This window comes from Ambystoma mexicanum, chromosome 7p (genome assembly GCF_040938575.1).
Source record: "Ambystoma mexicanum isolate Mex_15411 chromosome 7p, UKY_AmexF1_1, whole genome shotgun sequence".
Classification (NCBI taxonomy): domain Eukaryota; kingdom Metazoa; phylum Chordata; class Amphibia; order Caudata; family Ambystomatidae; genus Ambystoma; species Ambystoma mexicanum.
This window is the reverse complement of record NC_090939.1, coordinates 93,526,190-93,538,550: the sequence shown is the minus strand read 5'-3', so window position 1 is coordinate 93,538,550 and position 12,361 is coordinate 93,526,190. Positions and strand designations below refer to the sequence as shown.

At 50.5% G+C, this 12,361-nt stretch overlaps 1 protein-coding gene across 1 annotated transcript in view; it reads left to right on the top strand.

Annotated features, from left to right (window-relative positions):
• The window catches only part of LOC138526509 (potassium/sodium hyperpolarization-activated cyclic nucleotide-gated channel 2-like), a 359,156-nt gene that overhangs the window by 245,924 nt on the left and 100,871 nt on the right, over positions 1-12,361 (top strand). The window contains exon 2 of the mRNA XM_069637324.1: positions 883-1,050. Coding sequence (XP_069493425.1) covers positions 883-1,050 — 168 coding nt within the window. The remainder of the gene's footprint in view (positions 1-882; positions 1,051-12,361) is intronic.

Here is a 12,361-nt window from a genome sequence, read left to right as displayed (position 1 = left end):
AGCAAAACATCAATGTGGTTGTAGAAGGACCGGATAAAGCTAATTCTAAGCGCCATGACGCAAGGAATAAAACTGGAAGAATAGGGACCTTGAAAACCTGTTGTCAAGGCCCTAGGTAGCACCGTTTTCTGAGATATTTGCAACAAAATGCACTGCACCACTACAGGAGACAGGTGGGGAAAGCATACAGAAGGTCCCAGTAGGTTGCAGTACGCCAACTCTCGCCTCCTCTCCATGTCTGCTCTGGGGTATGTCAGCCAGCCACACGCGCCCATTCTCAGTGCAGTTTACTTCAGTGCGCAAAGCACATCAAACAATAAGCGTCTCGGACCAACGACCTACAGAATCATTGATTTTCGATAATTGATGAGTGTTATCATGTCTGTCTACAGTACCCATGCAGAGTATGGGTACTTTTTTCCAGTACAGCTGTAAAACCTCATGTTTAATTGTTTATACAGCTTTATCAGGAGGAAAGGAAACAATACTGTATAAAGTTGCAGTCATTGTTATCTCCCTTATCACAGGGAGATTGACCTCATGCTCACAACTTTTGCTTTCTTTATTTTCTACATATGTATTCTTTTAACAGATCCTCCATATTCATGTAGACCTGTCTATCGTGACCGCCCATATAAAGTATCTCACACCCTTCGCCTGATGAAGCTTTATAAACAGTGAAACACATGCTGAACACTCATAGGGATTTACAACCCTGTATTAGGAATCATACAGATATATAACCAGATTTAATTGACTGAGCCCAATTTTCTCCTAGTTAAAATGCATGATCTTTTGAGACGAGGCTGTCTTTTTTACACTTGTTTAAGGTTCCCAGCTCACATCAATACATTTGGATAACTTTTTTCATGTTGCTTTTAGAAATTGCACTGTTAAAGAGTGTTGCGCGGACAGCCACAGTGACAGCTATCACTCTCTGCAACTTGTTTTCGCTGTGCACTGAAAGGTTCGAGGAGGTGTGTGAAGCATATCCAGAAATGAAAGAGCTAATTATGGAAACTGCTACTGGGCGTTTGGAAAAATTGCAAGGTGAGAAAATAGTAACAAATGTAGGCTTTGCAATTGGATACAGAGTGTGGCGTTTATAAATAAGTTTGCAATATGTAATTATGAAAGTGTGGGCACTAAATTCATGTTTTCTCAACTATATGTTCTGCTGGGTAATTCAAATAGACCTCATTTATGGAAATCGAAATAGAGCACATTATTGGGCATTAACAAAGGCAAAAGATCATTGTAAGTGGCTATGGAGGATACAGTAGTGTGCCATGTGGTCTGCATGCGTCGTATATTTTGTTCTGAAAAAAGAGTTGGATTGCGGGCAGCTGGTCCAATGGACTGGCAGCCAGAAATGCCTCTGTTAACAGTGTGATGAACCATATTGTATTTGTGGGAACTTCACTTTGGGTGGGTAGGAATCCCATGGACTCCTCCACACCACACGACTCACCCCCTGGAAATCCACCAGAAAGAATACCTGCATAAGGCGTGGGTTTTTGTATAGCTCTTTTTATCGATGTAAAACCTAACCCTTTAAGTGCCATGGGTTTCCCCGCCAGTGCCAAGGCCTTTTTTGGTGATTTCGGTATGTCACCATTCAATGCCTTGTAACTTTTTTGTTACATGAGATATCTCGGCCAAATTTGGCCCCTTTTTCCCCACATGTAGGCAGTCGTAACGCCACTCAGGTATCCGAGGTTGCTGTAGGGGGGGCGAGAGAAAATAACCAAAAGGGGGAAAATTTGTTTTTTTTCAAAAAATGCCAATTAAAGTATGTACAAAGAAGCCTGTGGTTTTTCCATTGTAAGAGCTAGGAACAAATGGTTTGCTGTGCTGAATTGCCCAATTACCTGGCTTTCAAGAACAGGTTGGTGGAAACGAAAAACAAATATTTTGATGTGGTTATCAACCGTTTTGTGAGAGGTAGGCGATTTTGGGCATTTCTGCCAATTGGACATGCGTGGACGGAACGGAAGAAAAGGGTAGGAAAGCCGAATTGGAGGACAGAAAGGCATACATTTCTGAAAAGTAGACAAAATTCCAAGTTTAGGAAGGAGTGATTTTCGCAGGTCAGGACACAACTAGGTAGGAGAAAATTCCATAGTTTGGGAAAAAAGCAGGAAAATGACTGAAAAAAAGGTATGTGGTGGACATTGTTGGCTTGGTACGGCAATAGCTTCTATGAATTTTGAGAAAAACAATGCTCCGCTACATTCCCCGACTCCTGCAGTTAGGAAATCACACATTGTTTGTAGTGTTTCACAAAACAAGCAATACCACAAGCCAAACACTGAGCCATGGTACATGGTATACTTACAGCCTGAACAGACAAACTTAGCATGTGTAAATCAGGAAAATTTGGTGAGGAACTGCAAGCATACATTTTTTGAAAGAGCACAGGCAGACCTTTTCAAGGGTAGGTACCTTGTGCAGGTTACAAATGTGTATGGTGCCTAAAGCAGCGACTAAATGCAGGGCACATTTGGGAAATAAAGGGTTGTGTGACAAAGGGCACCAGCAAATGGGTCGAAACATTATGAAAACCACATAAATACAACAAATGTCCTACCTTCCCGCATTTCCACACGTGTCCCGATGAAAGCGGTACCTCACATGTGTGGGTGCACCTACCTGGGCGCCAACGTCAAGGGGAAAGCCTAAAACACGGCTAACCACAAGTCTTTTCCGACAGCTGAATTTCAGGATTTTTTCAGAAGGGCACACCATACAGATATGGGCCTAAGGTGTCCAAGCCACCAAGGAAAACAGGGAACCCCATGCATTTCCAAAAAGAGGACACCCGTGGGAATCCGCAGAGGTCTGACTTGTGCAAATCGGCCCAGAATTTATTACCCAGGAACCCCGGCAAAGTCTGAAATGTAGCGAAAAACCCCCAATGTCCGCACATTTAACTCGGCTCACCCACCAAAAAACGCTGCCAACAACACATGGCCTACCTTCCCGCGTTCCCACACGTATGCCGATAAAAACGGTACCTCACATGTGTGGGTGCACCTACCTGGGCGCCAAGGGGAAAATCTAAAACACGGCTAACCCCAAGTCTTTCGGCACAGCATAATTTCAGGAATTCTGTGCATGCGCGCACCCTACAGATTTGGGCCTAGGGTGTCCAAGCCACCAAGGAAAACAGGGAACCCCATGCATTTCCAAAAAGAGGACACCCGTGGGAATCCGCAGAGGTCTGACTTGCGCAAATCGGCCCAGAATGTATTACCCAGAAACCCTGGCAAAGTCTGAAATGTGGCAAAACCCCCCAATTTCCAAACATTTAACTCGGCTCACCCACCGAAAAACGCTGCCAACAACACATGGCCTACCTTCCCGCATTCCCACACGTGTCCCGATGAAAACGGTACCTCACATGTGTGGGTGCACCTACCTGGGTGCCAAGGGGAAAGCCTAAAACACGGCTAATGCCAAGTCTTTCGGCACAGGAAAATTTCAGGAATTCTGCGCATCCGCGCACCCTACAGATTTGGGCCTAGGGTGTCCAAGCCACCAAGGAAAACAGGGAACACCATGCATTTCGGAAAAGAGGACACCTATGGGAATCCGCAGAGGTCTGACTTGCGCAAATCAGCCCAGAATATATTACCCAGAAATCCCAGCAATGTCCGAAATGTGGCAAAAAACCCAATTTCCGCACATTTCACTCGGCTCACCCACCGAAACACGCCACCAACAACGCATGGCCTACCTTCCCGTGTTCCCACACGTGTCCTGATGAAAACGGTACCTCACATGTTTGGGTGCACCTACCTGGGCGCCAAGGGGAAAACCTAAAACACGACTAACCCCAAGTCTTTTCTGACAGCTGAATTTCAGGATTTTCTCAGAAGGGCACACCATACAGATATGGGCCTAGGGTGTCCTAGCAACCAAGGAAAACAGGGAACCCCATGCATTTCCAAAAAGAGGACACCTGTGGGAATCCGCAGAGGTCTGACTTGTGCAAATCGGCCCATAATGTATTACCCAGAAACCCTGGCAAAGTCAGAAATGTGGTGAAAAAATCCCAATTTCTGCACATTTCACTTGGCTCACCCACCGAAACACGCTGCCAACAACGCATGGCCTACCTTCCCGCATTCCCACACGTGTCCCGATGAAAACGGTACCTCACATGTGTGGGTGCACCTACCTGGGCGCCAATGGGAAAATCTAAAACACGGCTAACCCCAAGTCTTTTCCGGCAGCTGAATTTTAGGATTTTGACAGAAGGGCACACCATACAGATATGGGCCTACGGTGTCCAAGCAACCAACGAAAACAGGGAACCCCATGAATTTCCAAAAAGAGGACACCTGTGGGAATCCGCAGAGGTCTGACTTGCGCTCTGGTTAAGCATTGGCATGACCAGAAGGCCAACATGGTTCAGTTCGCTCAAGACCAGCTAGTTCTTGTTATGCTGCCAACAAGGCGATGGCCTTGCAGGACAAGTGGATAGGACCCTTCAAGAGTGTGGGAAAACTTGGAGAGGTGAACTATCTGGTGGACTTAGGCAGTCCTAAGGAGGCTCCCAGAGTCTTTCACACCAACCGTCTAAAAGCTTATGTCTCGAGACCAGAACTGGGAGCTTTGCTTCTAGCTTCAGCTCAAGATTAGGAGGAGAGTGAACCTCTGCCTGACCTTCTCAGAGGCAAGCCTTTAGATGAGCAAATAGAAGGCGTCAATCTCTCTTCTAACCTGACTTCTGAACAACAGGAGGAGTGCAAAGTTTTGTTAAATCAATTTGCCCCCTTGTTTTCATTTTCACCAGGCTTGGCCCCTTGGGGCCAGCATGACATAAACACTGGTGAATGTTTACCTGTCAAAGGCAGGAGTTACAGAATGTCAGAGAATGTAAGAACCCACATCAAAGTAGAGGTCAACAAGATGCTTGATCTCGGGGTAATAGAACCCTCTACTAGTCCATGGTCTAGCCCAGTTGTATTAGTACCAAAAGCAGGATCCAAGGAGTTGAGATTCTGCGTAGACTACAGAGCTCTAAATGCAGTCACTAAGACTGATGCCCATCCTTTGCCAAGGACAGATGAGCTGGTGGATAGACTTGGTTCAGCCAAGTTCCTCAGCACATTTGATCTAACGTCAGGCTATTGGCAAATAGCCCTGACACACCATGCCAAGGAGAAAACTGCATTCTCCACCCCAGTTGGTTTATACCAGTTTAAGGTTATGCCTTTTGGCTTAAAGAATGCACCTGCTACATTCCCAAGGATGGTTAACCAGGTTCTGAATGGGATGGAGGACTTCTGCGTGGTGGCATACTTGGATGACACTGCAGTGTTCAGCCCTACTTGGAAAGAACATGTTGACCACCTAGGATATGTTTTGCAGGCTCTTGAGCAGGCTCAACTGACCATAAAGGCAAGCAAATGTCAAATTGGTCAGAGTAAAGTGGTCTACCTCGGAGATGAGGTAGGAGGTGGTGAAATAAGGCCTTTGCTCAGCAAGATAGAAGCTGTGCAAAATTGGACAACACCTACTACTCAAACCCAGGTGAGAGCCTTGTTAGGTATCACTGGGTATTATAGGAATTTCATTGAGAACTATGGGACCATAGCTTCTCCACTGAATGTAATCTCTTCTCCTAAATTCCCAAAAAAGGTCAAATGGAATGAGGAGTGCAATCAGGCCTTTGAAAGGCTAAAAAGAGCCCTTTTGTCAAGCTCCAGTTCTAAGAGATACTGACTACCACCAACCCTTCATTGTGCAAGCAGATGCTTCCAATACAGGTATAGGTGCAGTCCTTAGTCAACTGGATGAGAAAGGTAGAGAACACCCCATTTGCTTCATCAGTAGGAAACTGAAGGAACCTGAGACAAGGTGAGCAACTATTGAGAGAGAATGTTTTGCCATTGTGTGGTCTCTGAAGATGTTTAGGCCATACTTGTATGGTTCTACTTTCACCATTCAGACTGACCACCAACCCTTGAGATGGTTGATGCAAATGAAAGGGGAAAACCCAAAACTGTTGAAATGGTCATTCATCCTCCAAGGGTTTGATTTTACCATTGAGCACAGGCTAGGATGTCACCACCAAAATGCTGATGGTCTCTCTAGGATGTTTTTAACCGACTAGAGGTAAGAGACTCATCCAGGAGTGGATTAGCTCCTCTTGTCCCTTAGTCTGGGCGGGGAGTGTTAGGGAGAATTCTCTTCTAAGGCTAATTTCCCTTACCTATAGAGTCCCCCAGCAGCTTTGCTGGATTTGAGGGGTTTATCTTTTTTTCTCCTGCTAAGAGTGAGACCGTTTTTCCCTCTCTTAGACAGATTGCTAGTGTGTGTTTTAGGCTATCTTGTGTGCTAATGGTCTATGGGGTTTTTCTCACCCTCATAGAAATGATCTTTTTAACCTGTGTGGTACACAGCACCCTCCGTGCCGTACCACTGGGGTGTCGTAGCGACTCCCAAACATAGACTCCATACCCTGGGACTGACTACTGTCTCCCAGGGCATGTAAAGTCCCCATTGACTTTACTAGTCAATAATTATGAACTAAACCAATACAACCCATCTTACTATGGAAGTACTGAAAAGGGTTAATAGTTTTTCCCTAGTGTTCATTTTCGAGGGGGGACCGTACAGTCCCTCTCTACAAAGTTTCTGACTGGTGGCAGTGGTTACTACCGTAAATATTCGGCCGCAAATATTTCCCTATGGGATTTTCCCATTGTTCGAGGCTACCACTCTTACTGACAGCCTCTAACATATCGCCAGTTTATTTTTATATTAACTTTAATCCAGTGGTTTTTTTTTGCCATAATTTTAATAATATTTCTTTCTCGTGTCTTTCTCTGAAATCCTAACCCAGGTTGGGCATCCTTTGTTCGTCCTTTTGGCGGGCTTCTGCACAGAAGCCCTCCTCTCGGCGCCACTGAGTCTGGGGTAGACAGGATGTGTGGGAGGGGGAATAGGCACCCTGGACAGGGTTGCCTACGTGACCCAAGTCGCACTCTGCCCTGATAGGCTGGGGGGGTTCTCCTGCCAGGAGAGCCACCCCACTGTGTGAGTGACAGCTAGGCTGTATGAAAGAGGGTCTTGCTGCATAAAAGCAGGGTCCTGAGGACTGGAGGACAAGACGTCGCCACTGGAACTAGAAACCTGAAGAGGAGAGAAGCTGAAGATATTTGCAATTCAGTTGCTAAACCAGCTATATTAAGGATTGGTAAAGACTATAAATTAACCACCCTTAATATACTGTACCTATGTATTTTTCTATCTCTCAGAAAAATCTCTAAAAAACTACAAATGCATGACTCTGAAATGCATTTAACAGCAAAATAAAACAAAAGCTGTAACACTGACATCTATTTTTGTCTGAATTTCTTAACTTCATGAGCACTACCACATTTAAAGTGTTTTTGCATGTATATGACATGACAGAATAAATCTAGGCCTACTGCAGTCAATAAGTAGTCCCCAGAACCTTCAGACGTCAGAGCAGCCCCCCTTTGTGTACCGAAGGTATCTGCAACGATTGAACTACCACTGAAGTCCTGCTGCAGATCCTCACCACTTTTCTCCAACGACTCGAGAAGATCTTCGCTTGCAAGAGTCTTCTTCCCTTGAGCTGGTGGGGCCAACCAGTTCACCAATCGCCTTCCAGGACCTGCATTGGTCGAATCGCAAGTGCCCTGCACTCGGAGACTGGATAGGCAGGCACCCGTTCACCACGACCGCGATTTAAAAGAGCGTACCTTTTATTAGTTTTGTCAGCACCGCAGCTGGCTTCATCCCTGGGCAGTGCAGTAACACGAACCTTGCTCCACGACGAGAACCTCTCTTCCTCTGCTGGATCTCCCGAACTGCAGGAACTACCAGGAACTACCGCCACCGCAGGAGCCTCTTCCACTTTAAAGGTACATTGATCCGCCAGGCCTCCCGTTTCGTTTAGTATTGCTAAAGGTGTTTTAAATCCTTTACTTGCCTACTGGGTTGGCCGCCCCTATCGTCTAACATTGGGGGTCATTACGAGTTGGGCGGTAGGGGATGCCGGGCACTGGTAAGGAGACCGGTGCCGGTAATCCCCTACAGCCCGATTCCAAGGTCCCCTAACGGGAACCGCAAGGGACGTGTGGTCCGACCACACGTCCCTTACGGGTCCCGTTAGGGGACCAGGCCGCTAATTACGGGCCTGCCATTAGCAGGCCCGTAAATAGCGCCTTCCCCATTCCCATTGAGCCCTATGGGGCTCAATGGGAATGGGGAATGGTTGGTGCAATGGGGACTTACCGGTCCCGCCAAGATCGGACTAGACTGGTAAGTCCCCATTGCACCACACCGGACTCGGTCCCGTTATTGGAGGCAGTCATGGCGGAAATAACGCCATGACTACCTCCAATCTCATAATGACCCCCATTGTCTTTCACCTTCTGTAACCTCCTTTTCAAATCCTTAACAAAAGACTTGACTGCAGCTACTAGAACAGTTTGATCCTGGGCACATTGCCTTGTACTATTGACTCTGGCACAGGCCTATTGACTCTGGCTAAATCTGTTCTCCAGCATGGGGTCTGGCATGGATTCACATGCTCATGAATATTCCCCGTCGTCAGGCCGGGAATCCTCGGTATAGAAAAAAATCAGTATCAGTTTCGTTTCTGATCTGTCTTTCTTAGTAGTAACCAATCACTGGTCTCTGGGTCATAGTGCCCCCAGCCAATGACTGCCCTCTCCCCAAGCCCCGCCCCTGGCAGCCATCCTCAGATTTCTACCGCACGTTCAAGTGTTGGGAGTCCTCGTGCTGTAGCTCTCGAGCTTTTGCTGTGTTTTCGCGCTTTTTTCAGGAGATTTTCTCGGTTAAATAGAGCCTCAAGCTCCACCGTGTCTACATCCGATCAAAGGGGATCTGTTTCGGAGTTTCTATGCCCCTCAAGGGTGAAGATTTCGTCGAGTTACGCTTTTGGAGGATTCCAGAAGTTCCGAGGCCTACCCCGGTCATGGCCCAGGAGAAAGGAAGCTCGACGCCCGGGAAGCTGTTCAGGACCTGCCCTGGATGCCAGCTTCAGAACATTTTCAAGGAGGACGAGCATTCGTTATGCCTCTACTGTCTCCATGAGGACAAGACGCACAAGGAAAAGGACTGCGCGTTTTGTGGGAACATGTCGGAGCGGACCATGAAGGATCGCCACCTCCGTCTCGCCAACTGGCTGGAAGGGAAGAGCCCGTCAGGCGAGAAGAAGAAAAAGAAGTCTGAGCGGTCTTCTAAGTCCTGTGAGGGCGCCCGGTGACGGGGGCCCAACAAAAGGCTAAGCACCACGAGTCCGCGGGCACCGGGAGCGCCGAACGGTCGGGCTCCTTGGCTGCCAGGCAGGGCGCATCCTCCCCGGCGCCATCAACCACGAGCCAACGCTATGGCTCGGGTAAGAGGACGTCCGAGAACCCGGCGAAGCTTCTGGAGAGGCCCCGGTCGATCTCGAAGATTCCGGCAGAGGGGGAGCGAGGCTCGGACCCTCCCCCCAAGGTGAAGGCCCCAGGCGTACAGAAGGTGACGTTGGCCTTAATTCACCCTGCTAAGACCTCGATTGAGGATGTCACCGTGGCCCTGGCTCAGCCTGTGGAGGCTACACCAGTGGAGGCGCCCTCAGATACCAGGGTCTCCCTGCCACCGCAGAGGGAGTCGTCTTTCAGGCCCATCGAGAACACCCCCACAAAGTCCTTGTTGGAAAGGGTGGGGGAGGGGCTGGTGGCCATCGTAGAAACGGACACGACCTCTGAAGAGGAGCTCATCCAAGTCGTGGAAGAGGCCCAGCCCATCGGGAGGGATCCTGACGAGGGCGACGAGAGCGACAGTGTCGCAGACGAGGCTCCTCAAGAGCCCTCGCTCCCGTCGTTCCTGGCGCCGCAGGACACCTCGGCGGCCATTTTGTCAGCCATCCAGTCCTTATGCTCGGAGATAAGGACTCGGTTGCCCCTTCCCCCGACGGAGGTACCTGAGCCAGGCCCAACGGGGGAACTGGAGCCAGGACCTTCGGAGAGCCCACCACTTAAGAGGAGGAGGACGCATCCTAGGCCTCCTCTCCCGCCTCTGCGGCCTTCTCTGCCTTCCCCCCGGTCAACTACCCACAGGGATGATACAGGCATGGACACGACTACGACGGGTACGGATGACGACGGAGGCGACGACGGGGCGTGTCCCCCGTCGCCCCCTGCCCGGGCGTCCCCGCCCGACAAGATTGGATTCTTCCATGCTATGATTTCCAGGGCATCCGAGCTCTTCCAGCTCTGCCCCAAAGAAAAGAAGAAGGAAGGGTTCCTTTACCAACGGCGCAAGCCTAAAAGGAAGACGGTCCTCGCCGTACCGCTTCTTGATGACATCTGGGATGAGGGGCTCGCCCTCCTCAAGAACCCTGCCAGGGCTCCTGCGAAGAGGGACCGGTACGAGAAGACGTACCGTGTCCCCGACGCTGCCCCCTTGTGCCTTAGGGCGCAAACTACCCCGGATTCGGTCGTTTCGGCGGGGGGGCATCGGCCTCGACTTCAACCTCCCCGCCGGACGGCGAGGGTAGGAAGCTGGATGCGATGGGACGACGGGTCATCTCATCTGCAGCGACGACCATCAAGGCGACCAACGCCCTGGCCATCGTAGCCCGCTACGACAGGGAGTTGTGGTTCAAGATCGCCCCTCTGTTGGACTTCCTTCCGGACTCCAAGAGGGCTGAGGCCCTGGAAATCTTACAGGAAGGTGAGATTGCCTCGGACCACGCCATTACGGTGGCTACGGACATCGCCGACACCGGTTTCCGTCAGTTGGGCAACGGCGTTTGCCTGAGACGACGAGGGTGGCTCAAGGCGACGGATTTCCGCCAGGACGTACAGACCAAGGTTTTGGACATGCCCTTCGATGGGAACAACCTTTTTGGCAAGGCAGTTGATGACTCCCTTCAGGCGATCAAGACGGACACGGAGATGGCCCGTGCACTGGGTGTGCTCCAACAGCGACGGCCGTCCTTTCGGAGCTCTGGAGGCAGACAGGGTGCCTCCAAGGGAGCCGGCAGCAGCTCCTCTACGTACCGTCAAGCGGCAAGATCTTTGTCGCAGGAGGCCTACAGGGGACGATGCAAGTCAGGTGGATCCCGCCGTCGTCGCCAAGGTGGTCAAGGAGGCAAAGCGGCCTCCAAGCAAGATTGAACCGACCGTCGGATTGGGACCCCGCCGAAGCACCCCGGTGGGAGGCCGGCTGACGAAGTTCGTCGGCGTGTGGGAGTCCATCTCCACCGACCGTTGGGTGCTGGACGCCCTGGCCTTGGGGCACGCCCTTGAGTTCCAGAAGAAGTGCCCCCGCATTCTTCCCGTGGCCAGGAAGGAAAATCACGTCCCTCAACTGCTGTTGGAAGTAAGGGCGATGCTCAGGAAAGGTGCCATCGAGCTCGTTCCAAAGAGGCTTCGGGGCTCCGGAGTTTACTCAAGATACTTCCTCGTAAATAAGAAGACAGGAGGATGGCGTCCCATCCTGGACCTGCGACGACTGAACAAATACATCAAGGCACAGAAGTTCCGGATGGTCACCCTCCAGCACGTGCTGGGACAGCTGGAGGAGGGCGTTTTCCTGTCGTCGTTGGACTTGGAGGATGCATACTTCCACATCCCTATTCTAAAGAGACACCGAAAGTTCCTCAGGTTCATGGTCAAAGGGCGGCACTACCAGTTCAAGGCCCTCCCGTTCGGATTAAAATCGGCGCCCAGGGTGTTCACCAAGTGCCTAGCACCGGTGGCGGCGCGGCTGCGCCTGCAGGGGATCCACCTCAACCCCTACCTGGACGACTGGCTCATACGGGCAAGGACAAGGGAGCTCGCCGTGGAACACACTGCGAAGACCGTCCAGCTGCTCACGGACCTGGGGTTCTCCATCAACTTTCCAAAATCCCACCTGGTCCCGTCGCAAGTCGCCCTGTTTCTGGGAGCACAGCTCGACACAGTGGCGCGGCGGGCCTCACCATCGGAGGAAAGGATAAAGACCATCCTGGGAAAGGTGCAACTTCTGCTGGCCACGGACGTGGCCAGAGTGAGGTCTATCAAGTTCCTCCTCGGAATGATGTCCTCCTGCATTTATCTGGTGCGCCACTGCAGACTTCGGATGCGGCCCTTGCAAGAATTCCTCGACGCCCACTGGATCCAGCCGACGGGCAGCTTCGAGGACAGGATCCCGCTCGACGAAGCGTTCCGTCAGGCGATACGATGGTGGGGTATCCGTTCTCATCTGACGGCGGGAACAGGTTTCCTAGCCCCGGCCCACCAGGTGACGGTGACGACGGATGCCTCCCTGGAAGGTTGGGGAGCGCACACCGGGGGTCTCCACGCGAGAGGCCTTTGGCTCT